Genomic DNA, 25,307 nt, shown 5'->3' with positions numbered 1-25,307 from the left:
CATGAAGAACTACCTTGAGAGTTCTTAGAGAATGCAAAGAGAAGAAAGAGTTTGCAATGCCAAGGTATTCTCTTAGCTAGGGTTTGGCTCCTTAAAGAGAGAAATCAGATTTGGGGGGAAAAGTCAATGGTTTTTCAAAAAGTAGTTTGTGTAAGAGATAGGTGAGGGATTTTGTGTAAGAGAATATGTATTTTTGCTTGTTTAACAAGCAAGCTTCTTACATGAAAATGATGTGACATTTTTGATGATACATTCTCGATTAAACCATGCCCGAGTATTGTCGGCTAATACTCGATCGGATAATAAAAATATCTCGATTTTGGTTTACGGTTAGAACTTCGAAACACGGAATTCGGAGTGAAAATTATTTAGAAATGCATTCTGAATGAACTTGATGTCTATCTTGACTCGAAATAATATTTCGAAGCTAATGGCGCAATCAGAATTCGATTCCGAGTTATAAAACTCAAAACACGTTATTGGGCCGAATTCGGGCAAATTTGGGTCTCGCAGCAGTTCAAAAACCTTTTGTCTCATAAAATTACGAAAATTTACCATAAAATAGAAAATCACAAAACAAGACTAACAATCAACTATGGTTTAGCCTAAATCCATACCGATTAATTTCTAAAATTAATTGTTGATAAAATAAATAATTAATAAAACATACATAGAAAATTCACGGTGTTATAGGTACGGTGCTTTATCCAGAGTGGATCATTTTGTAGCTTGGCCTAACTATCATAGTCGTATATTAGGTATGTTTTCGCTGCATGGCAAAGGATAGTACAAGGTGCAGATAACGTGTTTAGCTCTCTAGGAGAGGTCTGTGTTGTTTAGGTGTTGTGACAGTCCTATTCAGACAGCGTGACAATCCTATAATATAGGTTTGTGATCTCATACATTGTTGATTAAGCCTTATCCTATCATTGTTGTATTTTATCTGAATAGGTCGGTTATCTGAACACGTTCAACAACTCCATAAGCCATATCTTACTTACCCCATGTTTGACCATGGCATATGTTTATTTGGCCGGTGAGCCGTTTCTTTGAACTATGATGAAACACTTATTAGTAGATTTTGTAGTTTAATTTCAAACTCAAGATTCTATCTTTAAAGAATATAATATCTATTCAATGTCAGATAAATATTTATATATATTCAATACATCATCCATTATTTATTTATATAACTTTTATTTAAAAGTTAATAATAAATAATATAACGATATTAAAAAAACTCTTACGTTGTCATACATAGATCGTTTTGTCATATCGCCTATGTCTGTTTTTGCTAAAAAATAATAATATCGATAGACAAATAGACATTGTCACGAATATGTTGCCAAAAAAATTGAAAATTATCCATAATTTATATAATTGGGCCCAGCCCAGGCCAATTTAGTGCTTTGGGGTTTCATGTGACTGGACTACAAAAAGTTGGTTGGGGCAGTTTGAAGAGGGTTGGGTTAGTATTGAGGTTTGAGAGAATATAAATTGAAACACATCACTATTTGAGTTTAGGGCGTAATAGAAAAATACACAAGCCGTATAAGAGGGCTATCTCGCTCTTTGTGCCAGGGAAGGAAGTAAGGAACTCTATCCTTAAGAATCGCGGTAAGTGACTCAGTCCTAGATCCAATCTTACACTACTTAATTCGTCTTCACTTGCGAGTGAATATTAATGTTTATTATATAGTATTCGATTAAGTGTGTTTATTTGTTTTGTTGGGTTTAGATGGATCGGTACCAGAAAGTGGAGAAGCCAAGGGCAGAAACACCAATTGATGAAAATGAGATTCGTATTACAAGTCAGGGTAGGATGCGTAACTACATTACTTATGCTATGACCTTGCTTCAGGTACTTTTTTTTAATTTTATTTTGTTTATGTGGCTTTTATCGACCTCTTAATTATTTATTTCCATGCTGAAACTACCCTGAACATTACTCTTTGGGAGCACATCTTTTGTCCCATAAATTGTATCACTTCGTGTGATGAGTCAGAAAACACTTAATTATTAAGTTTTAACTTAATTATAATTTTTCCAATCAACACACACTTTTTGAGACAACATATGTGCTCTCTTGCCCATTATATGTTTTCGCGTGGACATATTCGGTATAATAGGGTTGGGACATATTCGGTAAAATAGGGTTGGGAAAGGTAACTAATAATAAATAGATAAATGTATGTGGTAAATATATCCTTGATTATGGAGCTTAGGTTTTGAAAATGTAACTTATAGCATGTTATGGCCTCTCCTAACTTATAGCATGTTACGGCCTCTCCTAACTTATAGCATATTACAGCCTCTCGCATGTGGCAGAGGCCGTGTACATTAAGCCGCCCTTTTTATAATCAGTAAAGATTTAGTTACCGTTAGTTACTGATTATCACTGTAAAGTTTATTGATCATGCTTGCTCATTCACTGTGTGCATTGTGATAAATATGCCTATGCTTGTTTATTGTTTCCTTTTGCTCCTAGTTTTATCTCGTGGCATTGGTAGAAGTTAGGCAGTGAAAAGTTTGAGTCATTTTTGCCGAATCTGAATTAAGATGTAGATTACCTCTGTTGTCTGTGTGCTAATTTGTAAAGCCTGCTCTTTTTTTCTTCACAGGAAAAAGGTTCAAATGAAATTGTTTTCAAAGCAATGGGGAGAGCTATCAACAAAACTGTAACAATTGTGGAGTTGATCAAGGTTATTTTGATATTGTTTTCAGCTGAGATCACCGCACAATTTTAATTCCATTTGGATGAAGATTTTTATTTTTGTGTATTTTTTGGGTAATGCAGAGGAGAATTGTTGGTCTCCACCAGAATACATCAATCGGATCCACTGACATCACCGATACTTGGGAACCCCTAGAGGAAGGATTGCTTCCGTAAGATTTTTTTAATAATATTGTAAACCTGAATGATCTAAGTATGCAACATTCCAGGATGCTGGCAACTGGTGCCTAATCCTCATGCTTTTTTACCTTGTCCTTGCAGTTTGGAGACAACCAGGCATGTTTCGATGATAACAATTACACTTTCTAAGAACGAACGAGATACATCATCTGTGGGGTAAGTTGATTTTCTTTCTATTGGATGTAATCGTACAAAATTTTAATGAGTTCTATCTCACAAGATGGCAATGTGGTGGATACATGCAAAAATAATTTCCTGGAAGTTCCTTGCTATGGTGGTACCTAGTTTCATCATGGATGTGCAAGAAACTGGAAAAGTATCACCTTTAAAACTGAATCTTCAGAGTACTGTTTTAATTGTGCTGAAATAAGTTGTCTTATGTTTTGTTCATTTAAACTACCTATTATAGTAGTGTAACAGAATCCTTGGAACATAGTAATGTTGTTGCTGAAGGTTTATTTAATGGGAGGATATATTGAACCAATGCCCACTATTTTGATTTTTTTTTCAAAGGGGCATGTTTGAACAAATGAACACTTCCAAATGATGCTTTCCATACTCTTTTGGAAAAGGAATTGGGAATTCAATTGATGTTGCTAAAGTTCTAGAGCTGAAACATGTCAGAGAAAAGAACAACAATAGATTGAATGCTATGAAATAGAGATATTGTATCGTTCTAAATGGATTCTTCTTGATTATCAGTTCCCTCTACAAAGTTTCTTTTATAGAAAGTATGAGTTCAATATTATAATCACATGAAAGTTATATGGTTGTCATTCAAACATTGAGTATAAAGAAACTCTGGCTTAGTTAATGATAAAAAGGAACTATGTTGATTGATTATATGCATTTCTTTTGTTGGTTTGAAGATTTTAGTATCAATGGAAAAGCAAATTATGTTATTAATATGACCCATGAGGATTTGCTGCACAATTTATTTATTTGCTTTTTTAGGTATCAGTCTCCATTACCAGCTGACCAGGTGAAGCCTTCTACAGATTTTGATTATGAAGGAGGTATATACATATATCAATTGATGCCCCCTCTCCTGTCTCTGGATATTTTGTATCTGTCTTAACTTGTGTGATCTGCAGAGGTTTCACCCAGTGGTCGTGGTCGTGGTGGCCGAGGGAGGGGTAGGGCCAGAGGTATGCTTTGTTTTTGTGTGCATGTTTTCATTCCTATAAACAATATTATGTTTATCAGATGTTTTATCTGTGGGATAATAAATCTCAACTCAAGTGTCCTTTAACCTAATCCATTATATTATATTATATTATATAGCTTCATCATCTCTGTTTCCTTTTTGTCGGAAGTTAATGCCTTAGATGTTATGGACTAATTTTGAAAAAGTGTAGGCGTAGCTATTTTCAGATATGTGAGTGCATCTAGGATTATCAATTACAGGATGTGTGATTTTTTTCCATAACGTGACATCTTATCCTAATTTTTCCAAAAGAATGTTAGGAAGACATCTTAACCCGAAGGAATGCATTGACAGAATACGATGCTATTTTTTATTTTATATAGCTAATAGCTGTTGTATTTTCTTTCAGGTAATGGTTTTATCCCAGCTGATTATGAGGATGGAGGTTGGGATCGCAATAGGGGAAGAGGCAGGGGTAGAGGAAGAGGACGCGGCTTCCGTGGTCGTGGAAGGGGTGGGTACAATGGGCCTCAGAATGATTTTCAGCATGATGGAGGATACAACCAAGATGTTCCTCAAGGCCGTGGTACATAATACCTACAATTTTATTTTTAATTATACTGTGTGGTGGATGATGTTGATACTGGGTGGTAGTATTAAGCTATCATCCTTTTCCTTGATATTCTGGAAGCAGTTAAGCTGGTTCTGTCTCTGATGGCACTTGGTTTCTTGTCTGGACTCTTGACCAGTTCCATATGTGACATGACAATCTAGAATTCTAGATTTTGTTTTATATCCAACATTGTCCATGCTTTAAGGTTGTTACACCACCCTTAGAGGCTGCAAGATGCACTCTGTTTTGCTGTCGAGTGCCTTATTAAACCTTTGATCATTGAGATGTGGTTCCCACAAGGAAGCATGGACCTTCACAATAGTGTTTCTGTCAAAGACACTTACCAACATTTTATATTTCTGTCAAAGACACTTACCAAATATCTATATTAGACACTTACCGAAATTTTATATTTCTTTTGTCGCATCTTGTATCTGTGTTGTATGTGTGCCCTGTGTCGTATCCGTGCTTCCTTAGTACATATTCAGTTTTGTCCACTCCATGAATGGATAAACTGAAGTTGCTTACTTTCGATCAATTCTGTGAAAATTTATCTAAAGCCATCAAGTTAAAGCAATGTGAAGTTTGCTTAGTAACGATTCTTCCTTGTATTTTGTTTCGTGTTTTCATTTCCTAATGATTTTTTACTCAAACCAGTAAAAAATGTTTGGGGAAGAGAGGAAGATGGGAGAAACAATTTATTGATTTTTTCTTTTTTTGTAGGTCGTGGCCGGGTTGCATATCGTGGAAGGGGCCGTGGCTTTAGAGCCAATGGACCAATCCAGGCAGCAGCTTGAGTGCAGTCCCTATTGAAAGAAAGCCTTGAAGGTGGCCTTGTCCAAGTTTATGTTTTCAATTTGCTTTATTTCTTCAACTTTCCCTTTTCTCCTGCCCCCTAAGAACTGTAGGGCATTTTCTTCTTGCAGGTTTTGTAGACTTAGTTTGTGACTGCTGCTACATAAGACAGCTTCGTTCTTGTTTTAGACCCTAGGTTTTAGATGGCTGAAGAGTTGTTACTTCTTTTTTGGCCCTGAATCTCATTCTTTTAATTTTTATTTTCTAGGCCTGTGTTTAATTTATGCGTTTTTTCTTTAGTTTAATAATCTGAATCTCAGTTTAATTTAGCCTGACAATTATTTAGTTGGATACTATTCTCATTGGTCAGAGACGCTAACTTTTGTGGCTACTAAAAATGTTTCAGAATTGTATAAAATATAGCAGTACCGTGTTTAAATTAAGGCTGTTTAAGAACTAATCTAAGAGAATGGGAACAGAATAAACTCAATGTACAAAATAAGAATAGTTTGGTTCTTGGTATGACTTGATAGTTATTCAGAAAATAAGTTGAGTGGCTTATAGTTCCCTCTCATGAGTAACACTATATTGATTTTAGCTTTTGTTTTCATTAATAAGTACAAGTGTTATTGTTTTTATATAATTCTAAATTTTCAATGATTTGCGCAGGAAAGAGTGAAAATGTGTTCGTTTGAAAACATTTATCGGCATCATTTTATTTCACATTATTAGTTATAAGTGAAATTTTACTTTGATTATGTTTTTTCAAATATTTTTATATTTGTGGAAAATTTTGGTTTCAATGTTTGCTATAACTCTGGAAAAAACAAATGGAAAAAGCTGACACTTACAATTATTAATGAAAATAGAAAGTAAAAAGCATGAAACGTTTTCACAAATCAATCATACCATAATATGCTTCCATTGTTTTTATGTATAAATTACAATGGTTTGTAACAAAAAAAACAGAATAGAAAATGAAACATTTTGGCAACACTTATTGCATCTTTAACTATTTTGTATAGTACTTTAGTCAGAATTTGTCTTCCACTATGAACGTTGGTCCTAGTCTCAATAATGAAGAACTTTATTTATTGTGAAATAATGTCTTGTGTTTGAAACCATAACCATAGATAAAAAGTGTTGGCTTGGATGAAAATCAAAACACAATTCAGAATCCAACCATCCAATCTTAATTCAACAATTTAAGTTTGTGATGGTTATCATTTTATCTTGCACAAAGAACAATTTGAGACAAGTTTATCTTAATCCAACCAGACCTGTCATTTCGATAGAGCCATACCAAACCATGTCTATATTGTTGAAAAGGAATATAAAGAAAAGGTAGGAATGACATGCCTAATTAAGTGGATTAATCAACAATACCAATTCTTTCATTCTTTTAACGTGTTTGGGTTCTTTAAGAGGGATCCACACCTTTGAGGGGTAAATAGTTGATAATCAATGGGACTTGATTCACGCTTGGGTTTTAGGATTGGACCGCGGTCAAAGGGGGCAACCCAATAAAAAACATAGAGGCCTTGTCATCCCTAATTTGAATATGATTTATGATTTAAAATCACACACTATTTTTATTTCAATAAGATTTCATATATAATTTATTTTGAAATTAGCTCTCGTGAAGAAAAAAAATTCTAAAAATTTGTTAATCATTATTATTAATAATATATATATGTGAACACATTCTAATAGACAATTCTCTATTATTCAATATAACCTTATACTATACTATAACGGAATTTGTAAAGAAATTTAAGAGTAAATTTATTAAAGAGTTACTTACAAATATTATTTGTTGAAATTAAAATCCTAAAATTCTTCTAAAAATATATTTCAAAGGAACCATCCCAAATATTATGATGTCAATTAAAAGACTAATTTTTTGTTTAAATCACATAGATCTTCCAGTAAAGATAATTCTACTTATATATTAGTCTGTATTAGCATTTCGTGTCTGCTGGTCAATATTATATGGTACTACGTATTCCATTTTTATAGTTATTTTTTAGAATTAGAATGTATTTGTTATGTTCCGGTGGACTTTATATTATAATTTTTATATTTATGATAATATTCATTTTAAGGTGAGAGAAATCATTAATGTATTGATAGTGGTTATTTAGAGTTATATATTTTTTGTAAAAATTAAATAATGTTAAAGGCAAAACATGAAGTGAAAATTTAACCATGCAAGAAGTTACACTATGTTTTGCCTTTATATATAACTAGTGTGTATAGGCACTTCGTGCCTGCCGGCGAATATTGTGTGATACTACATATTCAATTTTTATATATCATATTTTTTGTTGTTTATGATAATGTTTAATTTAAGGTGAGATATGTGGTTAATTAATGTATTGGTGGTAGTTGCTTAGGATTATATAGTTTTTTTGTAAAAATTAAATAATGTTATTGACAATATAGGAAATGAAAATTACACCATGGGGGAAGTTATGTCAAGTTTTGGTTTTATATATAGTATAGATATATGATAAAAAGAAATATATATATATAAATATAAATATATGATAAAAAGAATATGAGATATCATATTGAATTCAAATAAATTTACTCAGTAAGGATTATATACTTAATATTCATTGGAGATACATTTTTTGAATAATCAATATGATTAAAAAAATAATAAGTAAACCGATAACATATAAAACTCTTACTGAAACATTAATATATTTTTTCTCAATATAGACTAAAAGTCATCAATAGTATCTTTGGAATATGATATGTTAATAAGACTGATCTGGTACGTCAGTGTTGATAAAAACTATAGAGAAAATAAATATATACACATATATTAATTTTATACAATATTACTATCATTGATTCTTTTAATAAAAAATAAATAAGTGAATAATGTAATAATTATATATAAATTTTTACATAAATGAATGTTTCACTCTAAGTTATTATAATGGTTGAAATCAGAATTCTTGCACATCTGTCATAGCGGTGGCCTCAATCATTTACATTCACTTATTCTACACCTTAAAACATTTTAAAAATAAGTAAATTAAGGCCCTAAAATCTTAAAAGCTGTTCTACAATTCTTTCCTTGTGGAATAAGTTGTTCTGCAAATTATCTTAAAAAACAAAACAAAAAAGAGCCCAAAATAATCTGAAGTAAAACGTTGGAAGAAGAGTGTGACCAATTTGCTTCTTCTATTGTCTTCTTCAGTTCTTCCCCAAACTCAGTTAGGGTTTCAATAAACCACACAATTTGTTAAAGATGACCCAAGACGTTGAAATGAAAGATAACCCTAATACGCCTTCTCAATCTCTTCCTCCACCTCCTCCATCTACATTGCACCGTAACATTCTGTTTTCTCAAACTATATTTCAATTTCTTACCTCTATTTAAATTTAATCAATTCATTTTTTTTTTTGGGTTTTTGAATCGGATCGATCTCATAGATTTGAAGGAGATAGCTTCGGTTATTGAAAACGGTTCCAAGTCAAACGAAGTTCGTAGAATTGGTCGTGCTGTGCGTCTTACAATTGCGCTGAGGAAGAGACTCACAGCTTCGGTTCTCTCTTCTTTCATCGATTACGCTCTCATTCCTGGTTCTGATCCTCACCCCAGGTTATCTTCCTATCTACCTAAGGTAAAATTTCTGCATCTTTTAGTTTTTTTTTTTTTACTGTTTTAGTAAATATTTAGTAATATTTCTAGTTGAAAATGTTTCAGATTTTTCTACGGTGATAGATATTGACTATATTTAGGGCACAATTGGGTAAACAACTTAATTAAGCACTTATTCGACAAACACTTGTTACATAATGAGCTACGAGCTTCTCTGATATGATATGATATGATATGATTATTGAAATTACCTAAAAGGAGCTTATAGAAGGCCATAAGCTATTTTCATTAAATCGTCCAAACAATTGCTTAAGTGCTTTTTATGATATGGTAAGCCCAAATAAATTCGCTATATGCTCTTCGAAACGTCTCTTCAAATAATCCCATAGATTGTCACTCCATTGCATTATGTTCCATTCCATATATAATATCGTGAAGAAAAAAAATTCTAAAAATTTGTTAATCATTATTATTAATAATATATATATGTGAACACATTCTAATAGACAATTCTCTATTATTCAATATAACCTTATACTATACTATAACGGAATTTGTAAAGAAATTTAAGAGTAAATTTATTAAAGAGTTACTTACAAATATTATTTGTTGAAATTAAAATCCTAAAATTCTTCTAAAAATATATTTCAAAGGAACCATCCCAAATATTATGATGTCAATTAAAAGACTAATTTTTTGTTTAAATCACATAGATCTTCCAGTAAAGATAATTCTACTTATATATTAGTCTGTATTAGCATTTCGTGTCTGCTGGTCAATATTATATGGTACTACGTATTCCATTTTTATAGTTATTTTTTAGAATTAGAATGTATTTGTTATGTTCCGGTGGACTTTATATTATAATTTTTATATTTATGATAATATTCATTTTAAGGTGAGAGAAATCATTAATGTATTGATAGTGGTTATTTAGAGTTATATATTTTTTGTAAAAATTAAATAATGTTAAAGGCAAAACATGAAGTGAAAATTTAACCATGCAAGAAGTTACACTATGTTTTGCCTTTATATATAACTAGTGTGTATAGGCACTTCGTGCCTGCCGGCGAATATTGTGTGATACTACATATTCAATTTTTATATATCATATTTTTTGTTGTTTATGATAATGTTTAATTTAAGGTGAGATATGTGGTTAATTAATGTATTGGTGGTAGTTGCTTAGGATTATATAGTTTTTTTGTAAAAATTAAATAATGTTATTGACAATATAGGAAATGAAAATTACACCATGGGGGAAGTTATGTCAAGTTTTGGTTTTATATATAGTATAGATATATGATAAAAAGAAATATATATATATAAATATAAATATATGATAAAAAGAATATGAGATATCATATTGAATTCAAATAAATTTACTCAGTAAGGATTATATACTTAATATTCATTGGAGATACATTTTTTGAATAATCAATATGATTAAAAAAATAATAAGTAAACCGATAACATATAAAACTCTTACTGAAACATTAATATATTTTTTCTCAATATAGACTAAAAGTCATCAATAGTATCTTTGGAATATGATATGTTAATAAGACTGATCTGGTACGTCAGTGTTGATAAAAACTATAGAGAAAATAAATATATACACATATATTAATTTTATACAATATTACTATCATTGATTCTTTTAATAAAAAATAAATAAGTGAATAATGTAATAATTATATATAAATTTTTACATAAATGAATGTTTCACTCTAAGTTATTATAATGGTTGAAATCAGAATTCTTGCACATCTGTCATAGCGGTGGCCTCAATCATTTACATTCACTTATTCTACACCTTAAAACATTTTAAAAATAAGTAAATTAAGGCCCTAAAATCTTAAAAGCTGTTCTACAATTCTTTCCTTGTGGAATAAGTTGTTCTGCAAATTATCTTAAAAAACAAAACAAAAAAGAGCCCAAAATAATCTGAAGTAAAACGTTGGAAGAAGAGTGTGACCAATTTGCTTCTTCTATTGTCTTCTTCAGTTCTTCCCCAAACTCAGTTAGGGTTTCAATAAACCACACAATTTGTTAAAGATGACCCAAGACGTTGAAATGAAAGATAACCCTAATACGCCTTCTCAATCTCTTCCTCCACCTCCTCCATCTACATTGCACCGTAACATTCTGTTTTCTCAAACTATATTTCAATTTCTTACCTCTATTTAAATTTAATCAATTCATTTTTTTTTTTGGGTTTTTGAATCGGATCGATCTCATAGATTTGAAGGAGATAGCTTCGGTTATTGAAAACGGTTCCAAGTCAAACGAAGTTCGTAGAATTGGTCGTGCTGTGCGTCTTACAATTGCGCTGAGGAAGAGACTCACAGCTTCGGTTCTCTCTTCTTTCATCGATTACGCTCTCATTCCTGGTTCTGATCCTCACCCCAGGTTATCTTCCTATCTACCTAAGGTAAAATTTCTGCATCTTTTAGTTTTTTTTTTTTTACTGTTTTAGTAAATATTTAGTAATATTTCTAGTTGAAAATGTTTCAGATTTTTCTACGGTGATAGATATTGACTATATTTAGGGCACAATTGGGTAAACAACTTAATTAAGCACTTATTCGACAAACACTTGTTACATAATGAGCTACGAGCTTCTCTGATATGATATGATATGATATGATTATTGAAATTACCTAAAAGGAGCTTATAGAAGGCCATAAGCTATTTTCATTAAATCGTCCAAACAATTGCTTAAGTGCTTTTTATGATATGGTAAGCCCAAATAAATTCGCTATATGCTCTTCGAAACGTCTCTTCAAATAATCCCATAGATTGTCACTCCATTGCATTATGTTCCATTCCATATATAATATCCATCAATCAAAACATAACCGTACTTTAGTCAATTATGTATATTTAGAAATGTCACATGGTTTTACTTTTGTTTAAAGATTGAAAAGTCGAATCAGAACTGTACGAGGGCCCATAAACACATTACTATAGTGCTATTTCTCTTTCTTTCTCTCTTGGAAAATAATATGTTGACACTTGACATGTTGTTTACTTCTATTGTTTTAATGGATGCAATGGTCTTCAAGTTCATAATTTTGTCACTGGTTTTTATAGGAAGATGATCAGGCGATGGAAACAGACACTGCAATTTCTGCTGCTCAAACTCAGGGAAAGCAGTTGTCACCTGAGCTAGAAATCTACTGTTACTTTGTTGTGCTGCTTTTTCTGATTGATCATAAAAGATACAATGAGGTTGGGCACCTTAGGCTTATATTTTTGTCAACTATGCCAATGTATGGCTGTTTTTATGTCTGAAGTTGCTTTAATTTTCATTTTAGGCCAAAGATTGTTCTTCCGCAAGCATTGTTCGGCTGAAAAGCCTGAACAGTAGAACTGTCGATGTTATTGCATCAAGGCTCTACTTTTATTACTCGTATAGCTATGAGCTTACGGGAGATCTTGCTGAAATCCGAGGGTGAGTTAGGTCTTTATCTACGCAGTTGAAATTAAAATTCGAGGCAGATGTTGTACATGTTTGGCAGAAAAAGTTAAGAAGATTTACAACTGAATGGCATTTAACATATTCTGAATTAAATGGCATTTTTATTTCAGCAATCTCCTTGCATTGCACCGGATTACTACCCTGCGTCGTGATGAGCTGGGCCAGGTTTGTGTCAACTTGTTGATTTTTCCTAAGGGCTATAGATCTTGTACTTACCTGCTGATGCAATGCAGGAAACACTTCTTAACCTGCTGCTTCGCAACTACCTCCACTACAACCTATATGATCAGGCTGAGAAGTTGAGGTCTAAGGCTCCACGTTTTGAGGCCCACTCAAACCAGCAGGTTTGTTGTTTCTGTTATTCTAGGTGTAATAAAATTTAATTCCTGTGGTAAATGGAATCTGTACCTACTACCTTCTATACTTGGTCTGTAGACTTTTTTGAGGTGATGCCTTGTGTTGAACCTTCTCAACAATTCTGAGTAAATTTCCTTTTTGACTTATATTCATTTTTACATGACATGCTGTCCACATATGTTGCATTTGCAGTTCTGCCGTTATCTCTTCTACCTAGGGCAAATCCGGACAATTCAGCTGGAGTATACCGATGCAAAAGAGTCCCTGCTGCAGGCTGCTCGTAAAGCTCCAGTTGCAGCACGCGGTTTTCGAATTCAATGTAACAAGTGGGCTGTGATAGTGCGGTTATTGTTGGGAGAAATACCTGAGAGGACTATCTTTATGCAGGGAGGAATGGAGAAAGCTTTGAGGCCTTACTTTGAGCTTACCAATGTAAGTCTACATTATCAACCAGAGTTTGTTATTAATTATAACAGAAGTCCAGAATATAAGTTAACTTCTAATTTTTTAGGTTTATTATATATAGTCCCCGCAGCTTCATTTTGTTTTTGAAATAGGTCCTAAGCTTTCATTGCATTGCAATTGGGTCCATACAGTTTTATTACACCACCTGAGGTGAAACTCTAGTTACTAAATATATAATTCAACCAAGTTTTGTTATGAAAACTGCATTAATCTATTGATTTAAAGGTGAAGTCAGGATTACAATCTAACAGGTATTTTCTTCAGCTACTTTATGATTCTTATCTTTTTACACATGTTCATTGCTCAACATCTCCTTTCTCTCCATTGCACCATTTTAGCTTCTTTCTTGTTTATTGTTATGCCCTTTTATTTTCATCAGTTAATTCACTGAATTTACTGGCTTTTCTTTTTCAACATTTTTCAAGTACACGGGTCCATCTATACTGCTAAATAAATGGAGTCCGCTAGTGGGGTGTGTCTATTATAATTTCATTTTGATATATAGATGTAACGAATAAAATTTTGAATTACTCTCTATATTGTAGTTACCCAACTTTATCAAGAGTTGTCTGAAATCAAAACATTGTGAATAAAACCTCGCATTAGGAAAACCTGAATGATTTATTATGAAAAATGAGAGAACTTCATGATAAAGACCATTTCATTGTTAAATATCGTTGATTAGGGCTTCGCTTGAAAAAAACCCACTAAAAATCTATGCTTGTGTTTATAATATAGTTAAACTCTTTTTAGCCACTGAGCATTGTGGCTCTATTTAAAGATTCATATTGTCATACATATTTGTCTGTTAAAGGAGTACCTATCAGTCTATCACAATATATAAACATTTTTACTTTGCACTTGTTTTTCCGTAGCAAACAGACTATAGCATCCACACTAAGCCCTATTTTAGAATGCATTCACAGGAAAGTAGAGGTAGCATCTATTGAGAAAAAAGATGGTTAAATCTCGCCTTAGATGGTATGGTCATGTGAAAAGAGGGCTAGTATAAGCCCCGAATATTAATCAGGTGGAGGATAACTCAATAGGTAAAGATGAAGACAAATAAAACTATGGGGGGAACCATTAAAAATTAGGTAAGTTAAAATGGCCTTCCAGAAAACATTGTTTATAATATAACACGACAGTGTAGTTTGGTCCATGCACCCAACATCACCTAGTGCGAAAAGAATTAGTTGTTGCAATAAGCCTCAATTTTAGAATGCTGTGGCTTTTATTTCTGCTTCTTTTTTACTGTAAGTCACAAATGTCTTAGGTGAAAATTTTAAAGATGCTTTTGATAGGCACTTTGGGGAGTGGTTTTTGAAAATTGCCGTAGCTTTCAAAATTATGTAATATTTTAAAATCTTAAAATATTGTTGGAATTCTGTATCAGAACACAATTTTATGCTTTTGTATAGGCCGAGCCTTTGTTCAAACTTTGGTACTTTGAAAGCTACTTCATGTGTTTAGAAATTGTGATCCTATAATTGACAATGGATTTTGAGGCCTCTCTATTCAAATCCAATCTAAAAAGTTTCTGTAAGCATAGTAACATTGTTTAGTGTGGTGTTTCTGTATGGCAGTGTTTGCTTATGTTGTGAAATTTCAGGCTGTCCGAATTGGTGACTTGGAGCTGTTTAGGAGTGTTACAGAGAAGTATGCTACCACTTTCAACACAGACAGAACTCATAATTTGATTGTTCGGCTGCGTCATAATGTCATCAGGACCGGTTTGCGCAACATCAGCATATCGTACTCTCGAATCTCGCTAGTTGATGTAGCTCAAAAGTTGAGATTGAACTCTTCAAATCCAGTTGCTGATGCTGAGAGTATTGTAGCAAAGGCTATCCGTGATGGGGCAATTGATGCAACACTGGATCATGCCAATGGGTGGATGGTTTCAAAGGAAACTGGAGATATTTACTCTACAAATGAGCCTCAATTGGCCTTCAATTCTCGGATTGCCTTCTGTCTTAACATGCACAATGAAGCTGTTCGAGCACTGCGTTTTCCACCAAACACGCTCAAGGAAAAAGAAAGCGCTGAGAAGAGGAGAGAGAGACAACAGCAAGAGCAAGAACTGGCTAAGCATATTGAAGAGGATGATGATGATGACTTTTGATTGTGCTCATTTCATAATGTTAGTTGCAGTCAGGATCTTTATATTTCCTACATTACTTCTCTCGTTTAGAGAACTCTCGTTACCATTTCCTTTAAAAAACATGGAACTTATTTTCTACATGAAAGATCTCTGGATGTCGTTTACTGCATTTGAAATATTCACAGTTTATTTCCTTTGAAGGTGACAGTCAGCTATGGCTTGTTACCCTCTTCGGAAAACTGCGCAAGGATCTTAAAAAATTAACCAATTATTTAGTACCAGTATTCATTTAAAAAGTTTGAGTATTGAAAGTATTTTACTCATTAGCCAAGAAAAATAAGATAAAGTATTTAGTTTGAAAATTTGATTAAGCTATAACATAATTTTCTATTGAAAATATTTCTATATTTTTTGCCATCTGATAAAAATCCCGCTTTTGTTTGTCGGTGATTGTGCTGAGGACCGTCTTCAAATGCTGTAACTCATAATACAAGTAGATGCATGCTAGGAATTCAAACATATAAATGTAAAGTAGAAATTACAACGGTTAAATCTTTAAAATCTTGAATTTACTTTCTCTATGCATATTTTTTATTTTGATCGTATTTGTTAACATTATCCATGCGAATATTTTTTTCTTCATGTTTTGTCATAATCTTAGATGTTAGATATTTACTCAAGAAGTAAGGTAAGGGACAATGAGTCATGTTTTTTTTGGGAAAATCATGATATATCGACAAATCAGACATTGCATGTCAGTTATTTCATGTTTGTAGGTCCATCATGAACTTCGTCGCTGCTATGAGTTTGCGTGACGGTGCTGTCCTGGCATAGCGTGGCTCTTTTAGATCAGACTTGTGGATTATAATAAATATTATACTTCGTAATTAACTGGGATTAATTTCCTCTAATATATATTTTAATTATTGAGCTATGGAACAGATATGGAATTGGAAAATGATATATTCTCATCTTTTCATTTATCTTCCTACCTATGATAAAGTGACATATATATCTTATTTGTTGATAATTGATTTTCAAGGAACATGTATTACATTTTTGTGGATAAAATGATTAGTATAAGTATATAGCATTACTTTATGGAATTTTCAATTGGATAATCTCTTTAGATGTGGAATAGCCCATGTGTTCTGGCATTAAATGAACGGTGAGTACTAATGTACTATAGAGTTGATTTCTGACATAGCTGAAAGCATTCTGGTAGCAATGTCCCGTGACTATCGCTATAGGGACATATTAAATTATTGATATAACTTGTTAAAGTCGAAAATGCCAAGTATTTCCATGTGACCTTGTAGGTTATGATGTACCTCATAAAACTATTCTCCCTCATTTTATCCAACAAAATTAGCTACAAACGATTGAGATAAAAAAAAAGGAATCGGGATTTGAAAATAATATCAATAAAAAAGTAGATAACTTTTATTTTAAATTTTTGGGTAATCATATGAGGGGATGACTGTGAAATGAAGATGGGAAAATAATAACACATTAGTGTATAATATTTTTACATAACAATCAATTATACATTAATAACACAATTGATTTCTAAATAAGTATATAAAAAGTAGAAGTATGTATGACCGATCTCGTCTCACAACTCTATTACGGCCAGAAATTTATTTTAACGGTAATAGCGTTAGAATTCTAATGTACTTTTTGGTTGGATTTAGATTATGCTTCACATATATAGTAGTAACTTGCCTTTAATGTCTCATTCTTTTAAAATGCATACTTTTCTCATTTAGCATAAAATATACTTAAATTGCAAGCCACTTGTAAGATGTTTGTAGTGATGTTATTTATTTTGGAATGTATATTATAAATATGCATTAGTTTTTAAATTATTTAATTATATAGAAAAATGATACTTCCACACCACTTATGGGGTGTAGGAGATGTAAGGAGAAGAGAGATAGAGAGAAGTAAAGACTAATATGATATGAAAAGAAGAAATGGATAAAATGAAATACAAGATGTAAATGATGATGTAGAAGAAAAAGTGTTAATAAATACAAGAGTTGTTAATTATATGATTTTGATGTTAAAATTTGTCAAGACGTTAACATATCAGGTGATTGATTCATTTTCACGTATTATTGAGTCATGATTAAATCGTATTTGAATACAAAAAATAACCTTATAAAAATTTATCACACTACAATCAGGTTAATTAAACTCGCCACAAACTGTCAAATTCGACCTATGTGCCCATCAGGTGCACTACACATGCCTTGTTTCTACTAGTGCCAAAGAATATCTTGTTTGGTATTTTTGGATATGACTTTGTTACATTTGATAAGATCATTGTATTTATTAACTTTAAATATTGTAGCTTGTATGAGACATTGTTCATCTGTTGTAGAGTTGATAATGGAAGTAACTTATTATGGGCAAATGTTGACAAAAACACCATAATAGATCAACCACATGGATGAAACAATATCATAATGTTTTATCATAAATTATATATATTAACAAAACATTTATATTTAATTTTTTTTAAATTATTTCACCTATAATTTTTCTAAACCTACTTTTTTTAGATAGGATGGATATGCAACCCAACTCACACCCCAAAAAACCATACATATATAAATAAATGAATGAGATAATGTATGATTTGTCAATAATACAATATTTTTTACACTAATGATACGCATCAAAATTAAACATTTTTGTGTGAATTGCATTCATGAATGAATTGTTCGATGTGAAGTGTTGATAACTTAATCAAATTAAACATTTTGATACATTAATTTTGATAGTTCAACCAAAATTAAACATTTAAATCACTTAAACTAAACCAAATTGTCTTGTGGGTTTTGATACATTCACGGCTCTGATGTTGGGAAGGGCATGTGGGTTGGAAGGGACGTGTAAGATAGGAGAACGTGGGAATAATTGAATGACATTCAGAACTCTGCAAAATTTTCAGATAAATTCAATTAATAAACATTAAAAATTGTTTCATGAGTTCTCTAGTCCTAAAAGACTAACATGTGCTATTGTTACCTTAGCGACCCTAGCCCCTTATTTAAAGACAAAGCTTTTGTGCTTGGAAATAACAATAGTGTAAATACAAATTCAAGTCTTGGATTGTATCCTTCAACTTTCACTATCTTCCATTTACATTTGCAAATTTCAACCCTTTACTTTGGGTCCTAAGCATTTAACAAGACAATAAGATAATGGGCAAAGTTATGCTTATTTTTGCTAGCATCCTCGGATTATGCTTTTTCACTATCAATACCTATGCCTTCTCACCCTCTGCATGGATCAATGGTCATGCCACTTTCTATGGTGGTAGTGATGCCTCAGGAACAATGGGTAAGCCATAGTGACTTTAATATTCTTTTCGGGATCCTCCCCAATACCGGAGTTAGAATTCATGTTTCTACTTTTATTTTTAATGCTAAAAGTATTATTTTATTATAATTAAAATAGTAAATGTGTCTTGCAACATGTTATATCTTCTTTTGTTTTTACTCTGTTTTAAGGGATGATCCTAGTCAAATAGTAATGACTAATCGTTTCAAGACATAGAGATATTGTGACTTTACATTTATATATTTATGTATGGTTGCAGGAGGAGCTTGTGGCTATGGGAATTTATACTCAGCAGGTTATGGAACTAGAACTGCAGCATTAAGTACTGCATTATTTAACGATGGAGCTTCATGTGGGGAGTGCTACAAAATCATATGTGACTTTAAAACAGACCCAAGATGGTGCATTAAAGGAAGATCTATAACCATAACTGCCACAAATTTTTGCCCTCCTAATTTTGATCTTCCTAGCAACAATGGAGGCTGGTGCAACCCACCTCTCAAGCATTTTGATATGGCTCAACCCGCATGGGAAAAGATTGGTATTTACAGAGGAGGGATCGTGCCCGTGTTATTCCAAAGGTTTGATTTGTTCTACATCTTTATGTAATTAGGTTTGTTAATTAGTATAGATTGACCTTGTGAACTCACAAATATAAACCAAATGAAGATTTGTTCTAGTGATCATGTTGCATATAGTCAAATCTGTCTCAGGTTCTTAGATTTCTGAATATATAAACTTCAGCATTTAGATGAGCTTTTCACTTTAAAATAGCTCATACTAAAAAGGGCTCGAGGCACCCGACTCTCATTAGTGGGATCTATGGAAGATAAATATATGTAGTCTTATCTTCAAAAAAACGAAATAATTATTTTCAGGATTTTAATTCATGACCTCTAGGCCACAATGCGAACAACTTTGCGGTTGCATTGAATGACGTGCTTAGCCTCTAAAGAGCTCTAGATATAAGTTTGAAAATAAGTTCACTTTAAAAAGAGCTTTTCACTATTTTTTCCTTCTTAGCTTCAATACTATGTTACACTACCTTAATGTCATATATTAACCATTTCAACGACAATTTGATATTGCAGGGTCCCATGCAAAAAACACGGAGGGGTTAGGTTCAGTATCAACGGGAGAGACTACTTTGAGCTTGTGCTAATAAGCAATCTGGGTGGGGCTGGATCGGTCGAATCTGCATCCATTAAAGGTTCAAAAACTGGATGGATGACTATGTCAAGAAATTGGGGTGCTAATTGGCAATCCAATGCTTATTTGAATGGTCAATCTTTGTCCTTCAGGGTCACAACCACTGATGGAGAAACTAGAGTTTTCCCAGATGTGGTTCCAGCAAATTGGGCATTTGGCCAAACTTTCTCCAGCCGTGTCCAATTCTTCTAAACTCACAACTAGGGCTATGGAGTTATGGGCTTTTAGGTTTTCGATTTTATATTTGGTTAAAACTCAGATTGCATGCTCATGATATTGTTCTGACATATGTTATATTCTTATTGGAAAATAAGAACCGGAACAGCTGAGGCGTGCTTATTATTTTGATGGAGCAGCCCGCCACGGCCTCCTCTGGTTTTGATTATTTTGTGGACCTAGCCCATTAACTCCACCCCTTAGTGGAAGAAGCACAAGAAGCAACATGCGTTGCATGAATTGTTAATTTGTTATATCAATAAGAAGAATGATTATAAATCATGTGGAAGCTCAAGCATGTAGAATTAAAGCATCTTTGAAATTTTGTTATACATTGTAATATGAATACCTTTGTTGTAGCTGTATCCATCGCTTGAATTGGGAAGATATTAATTCCCGAAAATTTTCAATATATAATAATGTTATTGTTTTATATGGCATTATATAATTGATAAAAAAAATGGATGCACTGACTGTATATAAATTTTATATACTATCAATACATCATATACTATTTATAACTAATTATCATTAACTTCTTAAAAAATCTAATATAAATCGATAATAGATAATATTGAATATATAAAAGTTACTAATTATATTAAGTTTTTAAAAACTTAAATGTGAGGTGCAGATTCTATCACAGCTACTGAAATGCAGATTAAAGCACATGCACATGACATAGTTGAAAAAGTGAGAGTTGTGACATTATTAGCTGGCATCATCCCAACTGGTCTCACATAAACCGTATCAAGACACTGAACACATGTGTAATTGTGCTGATCAACTCAGTCTGAAACTTGTGTAAGCTACATCAATTTCAGCAATGTTGTTACTTAGAAATATATGTCATATGAAATGAACTTTAAACAGTTGTCTGTCTGCACTTTCCTTGAAACTAGCTACTTCTAGATGTGGATCAATAGATAAATAAATTTACTTCATTAAGAAATAATATATATAACTAATATTATATGTGGGAGTTCACTTACTATAGGAAGTAAGTTAAAAAAAATTATTTTATATTTTAGTCACTCGTTCTATGAAAATCTAATAGTTTAGTGATTTGAATTAGTTAGTAGATATGAACTATTATATTTTCATAAAATAAATGACTAAGATGTAAAGTAGTTTTTTAACTTACTTCTCGAATAAGTGAATTCCTCCTACTATATATTATTACAAATTATGATAAAGTTTGAGACTTTAAAAGTATTTTTCAGAGTGGCCAATATAAAATTCGTTAGATTCCATGAATGTTGTGCATTTGATTGTGAATGAGCTTCAACCCCTCTAATTTCTATATTTTCTTGATGGTGGTGATAATGGGATTCATATTAGACATTTCTTTTATTATGATAAGTAAGAGCACGATTTCAGAGTTTGAATTTAAGGGTTCACATTTAATATCTTGACCCTTTACCAATTGAGATAACTTTTGGGCATTTGTTTGGTAACATTTAGCATGTTTCAGTTTTTCACGGAGTTTAAGTTTTTGTTAGATTAGCTTGATAGTATTAAGAATCCGAATCCGTTTGATGTTCAAGCAAGAAAGACAGGGAATGATAACATACATATATTTTTAGACTCTTTTAATGTAAGGTTTGGCAAGTGAATAAGATAATGTTTATTTTATCATCTTAGCTTATTCTATCCTAATTTTGTATGAGGAAAAAATGTATACCCTATTAGTGTATGAATTTTATACACTGTTATTACATAATTCATTGTTGATATTTAATTATTGTTAATTTTTAGATAAAGTAATCTACATTAATGGTGGATGATGAAGCGCATATGTATAAATATTTACATCGTTAGTGTATAGATTTTATACTAGTTGTATATTGTGTTTTCTATCATGAGTAGTAGAGTAAGAAACAAATATGAGAGTGTATTAATATTTTTCCTTCTTGCACTCACATTGGAATATCAACCTTCATAAGGATCATTTGTCTTATAATTTTTCTGCTCTCATGTCCCGAGAATTAAACTTCACGAAATAATAATAAAATATTAATTTTTATTTTTATAATTTTTTTTTAGATAAATGGAGCTTTCTCATTTGTTTGGGACATTAAATAAGACATGAATGGTGACATATAATTCTCATCTAAATCAATACTATGACATCATCGTGACCCACAATTGGGAGTGGTAAGAGGTGTCCCAAGTGTGTAGTGTATAGCAAATATTTCACAAAGAGAAATCAAGATCCTCTGTCTCCAAAAATTTTGTTCATATGTCTAAATTCAATCATATTTCACCAAATAGTATAAAAATATTACTTTACATTTTTTATTTTTATTTTTAAATATATGACAACTTTCTATTGGACAAAGACACAATACGATACAAAATGTGGGACAATTGATCCCCATTCTATAATGAGTGTCTAAATATTTTAACCCGAAAAAAGTAATCTGAAATATATTCTTTAGAGAGAGAAGTACTATCAAAAGACAAAAAAACCATATGTAATAACATTTATATTCTGTTTTTATTTAAAGTGATAAAACAATTTTAGCTTAGAAATTAAAAGGAAAAACAGTGGAGATTATAACCCAATACACACTTATAAAAATTCATTCCACTTGACAAATATAATGTTGCTTTTATTTTAAATTAGTTCTATTCTAAATTATTATTGTAAAAATATTATATAATTACTTTTTTTATATAAACAATAAATATTCTTTTTATTTTTATTTGGCTTTCAAAATATATTTTAGACCCTTTGTTCTGACTTAGGTATATAAATTTTACATTATTATTTTTTCTAAGTAGTTGTTTTGGTGGAGAGACTTAAAGAGGGTAATGAATAAGTCAGGTCCTAACCAAAGGCAACAAGCGGATGGTTTTAAAAGGATGATGGAGAATGAGAAAAATACTAGATTTTGGATTATTATCTGAAAATTTGAAAGATTCTTTTGATATACTTTTTAATTTGAGCAAAGATTCTTTCGATGGTATTTGGATTTGGAATGTATCTTGGAGGAGAGATCCTTTTGATTGGAAGAAAGTTAGGATTGAGGAGTTGATGAATCTAATAATAAGTCCTACAACTTTGAAGGAGAAAGTTAAAGATCATTGGAAGTGGATCCACGATGCACCTAGCACTTGTATAGTTAAATCAACTTACAAAATGATCGACAAATGGGGGGCTCAAGAGCAGAGGACAAAGAGTTGCGTCTTTTGGTTTGGAAGTCTGAAACGCCATTGAAGACCTCGATATTTGCTTGGAGGATCATGTTGGATAGGCTCTTGTGTAAGTTAAACTTAGAAAGTCAAGGTGTCATTGTCATTGGACAAATTTTGTAGTGTATCTGGTGTAATGCTCACGAAGAATATGTGTACCATATGTTGTTTTCTTGCAACTTCTCTTACCATGTGTGACAACAAATATACATGAGGTTGGATTTTGAGTCGGTGCTTCCCTCTAATGGAAAGACCCACTTTCTGCATCACTCAAATGTAGCAGAAGACAAAAGCTTGACGAATGTCTGGTACGTTATATGGACAACTACAATTTGGACTATTTGGATTAATAAGAATGCCTCAATTTTCAACAAGGAAGTTATCCTACAAGATATTGTGGATGAGATAAAACTCAAGTCTTAGATCTGAATCAAAGAAAGACATAAACATATAGATATATCTTGGTTTGAATGAATTTTTTACCCAGTTCTAAGCTTACACTATTATTGTAGTTGGTTCTCCATTGTTGGGTTTCAAGTCTTGTTGTAATTATATTGTTTTGTTTTTGTTGGATTGGGTGTTGTTTTGTATCAATATTCTCTTATAATTATTACTTCCTTTTAATAAAATTTTCGTAAAAAACAATGTTGAATGGATTCTTTCTTATTACATTCTTGAATTATTATTTATTTTGATTTGGGTTCCATAGTCTACCTCTTACCTTTATATTCTCTCCTTTATGGCCACACTCATCAAGAAGAAAAATACAGCAAGAGTATTTTTGTTAGCCCAATGTTCTTATTTTCAGAATGCTCACAATAGTAGTGAATGAAAATTAAACGACGATATTCTTATGTATATGAGAATAGTACATGAAGAATCATTATAGTTGCTCTAAGATTGGATCCATCAAATTTGGTGAAAATGCATCAAAAGAAGCACAACTATTTATCTCTCCATGTTAGACAAGTCATTCTACAATAAAAGAAACCCGCAAGTATGCTATTAAGTAGAATGATCGACAAAACACACATAGTAAGGATGTTGTTAAAGTTGTTAGTTGATTTCCGTTTATTAGTTGTAATATTGTTTTCGTTAATAGATTAAGAGTTTAATTAACCGATTAACTAGTTAGTATATAAAGGGTGATTCCCTTATTTCTTGTAATTCAATTCATTCATTTTCAGTAATGAGAAATATTAATTCTTTGAACTTTCTTTCTCATTCTCTTTTCTCATCTTTCTTGTTTCATCAAGAAGATTCAAGCATGCCTCCTACCATCGTAATTACTTTTTTGTTAGCTTCCGCATTTATGCTTCTATGAAGAACTTCCATCTCAGCTTTCTACAAAGAGCAAAAATGGAGAGTGTCTACCAGAGTTACAACAGTCTCATCACCATTTTCTTTGATCATCTAAAATCACTGGTTGAAGCACCTGATGATTATGTCATTTCTATATCAAGCGTTCTTCCCTTTCAAGATTCCCAAGAAAATTCATGCCAACAACTTTGTATGGACATTTGTGTTGTTTATTAATCACTTCTTGCAAAGTAATAAAAGATTAGTGCATATCTTCTTCTAAAACAATTTCTACCATCTTCTTGCTTTCAATTTTGTAACAAGTAACAACACTCAGAAGCAAAGAAGGGTGAGAAAAGTTTCATTCAATTATGTTTATCAAACGTGTAATGTTGGTATATGAATATTATCAAGCAATATGCAAGTTCCTCTTTGAGATCTTTCAGAGTTCTTGAGATTCTTGGTCACTTCACATCTTTTTCTTCTTATTCTTCATTAACTACCCCCAATTATTTCTTTTCTTTATTACTCTAGTT

General features: G+C 31.9%; 2 protein-coding genes and 1 pseudogene across 6 annotated transcripts; all 3 read left to right on the top strand.

The window, feature by feature from the left end:
* On the top strand, window positions 1,481-5,838 carry LOC109352123 (ribonuclease P protein subunit p25-like protein). Of its 4 annotated transcripts, XM_019593944.1 has the most exons (10): window positions 1,481-1,617; window positions 1,739-1,861; window positions 2,622-2,702; window positions 2,798-2,886; window positions 2,996-3,070; window positions 3,869-3,930; window positions 4,009-4,062; window positions 4,471-4,647; window positions 5,398-5,502; window positions 5,601-5,838. In XM_019593944.1, exons 2-9 carry the CDS (start codon window positions 1,739-1,741, stop codon window positions 5,469-5,471), a joined length of 735 nt encoding a protein of 244 aa, XP_019449489.1. In that variant the 5' UTR covers window positions 1,481-1,617; the 3' UTR covers window positions 5,472-5,502; window positions 5,601-5,838. The 4 variants fall into 4 exon arrangements, with proteins under 4 accessions (XP_019449489.1, XP_019449488.1, XP_019449486.1 ...); XM_019593943.1 differs by having other exon boundaries at window positions 5,398-5,838; XM_019593941.1 differs by having other exon boundaries at window positions 1,526-1,670; window positions 4,471-4,649; window positions 5,397-5,838.
* On the top strand, window positions 8,583-15,694 carry LOC109352121 (probable 26S proteasome non-ATPase regulatory subunit 3). 2 transcript variants are annotated; one of them, XM_019593940.1, is made up of 8 exons: window positions 8,583-8,816; window positions 8,920-9,110; window positions 12,185-12,322; window positions 12,409-12,545; window positions 12,683-12,737; window positions 12,806-12,916; window positions 13,122-13,361; window positions 15,007-15,694. In XM_019593940.1, the coding sequence occupies exons 1-8, from the start codon at window positions 8,735-8,737 to the stop codon at window positions 15,517-15,519; spliced, it is 1,467 nt and encodes a 488-aa protein (XP_019449485.1). In that variant the 5' UTR covers window positions 8,583-8,734; the 3' UTR covers window positions 15,520-15,694. The 2 variants fall into 2 exon arrangements, with proteins under 2 accessions (XP_019449485.1, XP_019449484.1); XM_019593939.1 differs by lacking the exons at window positions 8,583-8,816; window positions 8,920-9,110 and adding exons at window positions 10,995-11,228; window positions 11,332-11,522.
* Window positions 18,503-20,706, top strand: LOC109352120 (annotated as a pseudogene).

The sequence above is a fragment of the Lupinus angustifolius genome, chromosome LG07 (assembly GCF_001865875.1).
Source record: "Lupinus angustifolius cultivar Tanjil chromosome LG07, LupAngTanjil_v1.0, whole genome shotgun sequence".
Lineage (NCBI taxonomy): Eukaryota > Viridiplantae > Streptophyta > Magnoliopsida > Fabales > Fabaceae > Lupinus > Lupinus angustifolius.
Note: the sequence above shows the minus strand (reverse complement) of the source record. Positions and strands in the feature narration are given on the sequence as shown.

Coding starts and splice junctions, on each gene's coding strand:
- LOC109352121 (XM_019593940.1), top strand. CDS start 8,735: ATGACCCAAGACGTTGAAATGAAAGATAACCCTAATACGCCTTCTCAA. Junction 12,323..12,408: donor ATCATAAAAGATACAATGAG/GTTGGGCACCTT, acceptor TTTTCATTTTAG/GCCAAAGATTGTTCTTCCGC. Junction 12,546..12,682: donor GATCTTGCTGAAATCCGAGG/GTGAGTTAGGTC, acceptor TTTTTATTTCAG/CAATCTCCTTGCATTGCACC.
- LOC109352123 (XM_019593941.1), top strand. CDS start 1,739: ATGGATCGGTACCAGAAAGTGGAGAAGCCAAGGGCAGAAACACCAATT. Junction 1,862..2,621: donor ATGCTATGACCTTGCTTCAG/GTACTTTTTTTT, acceptor TTTTCTTCACAG/GAAAAAGGTTCAAATGAAAT. Junction 2,703..2,797: donor CAATTGTGGAGTTGATCAAG/GTTATTTTGATA, acceptor TGGGTAATGCAG/AGGAGAATTGTTGGTCTCCA.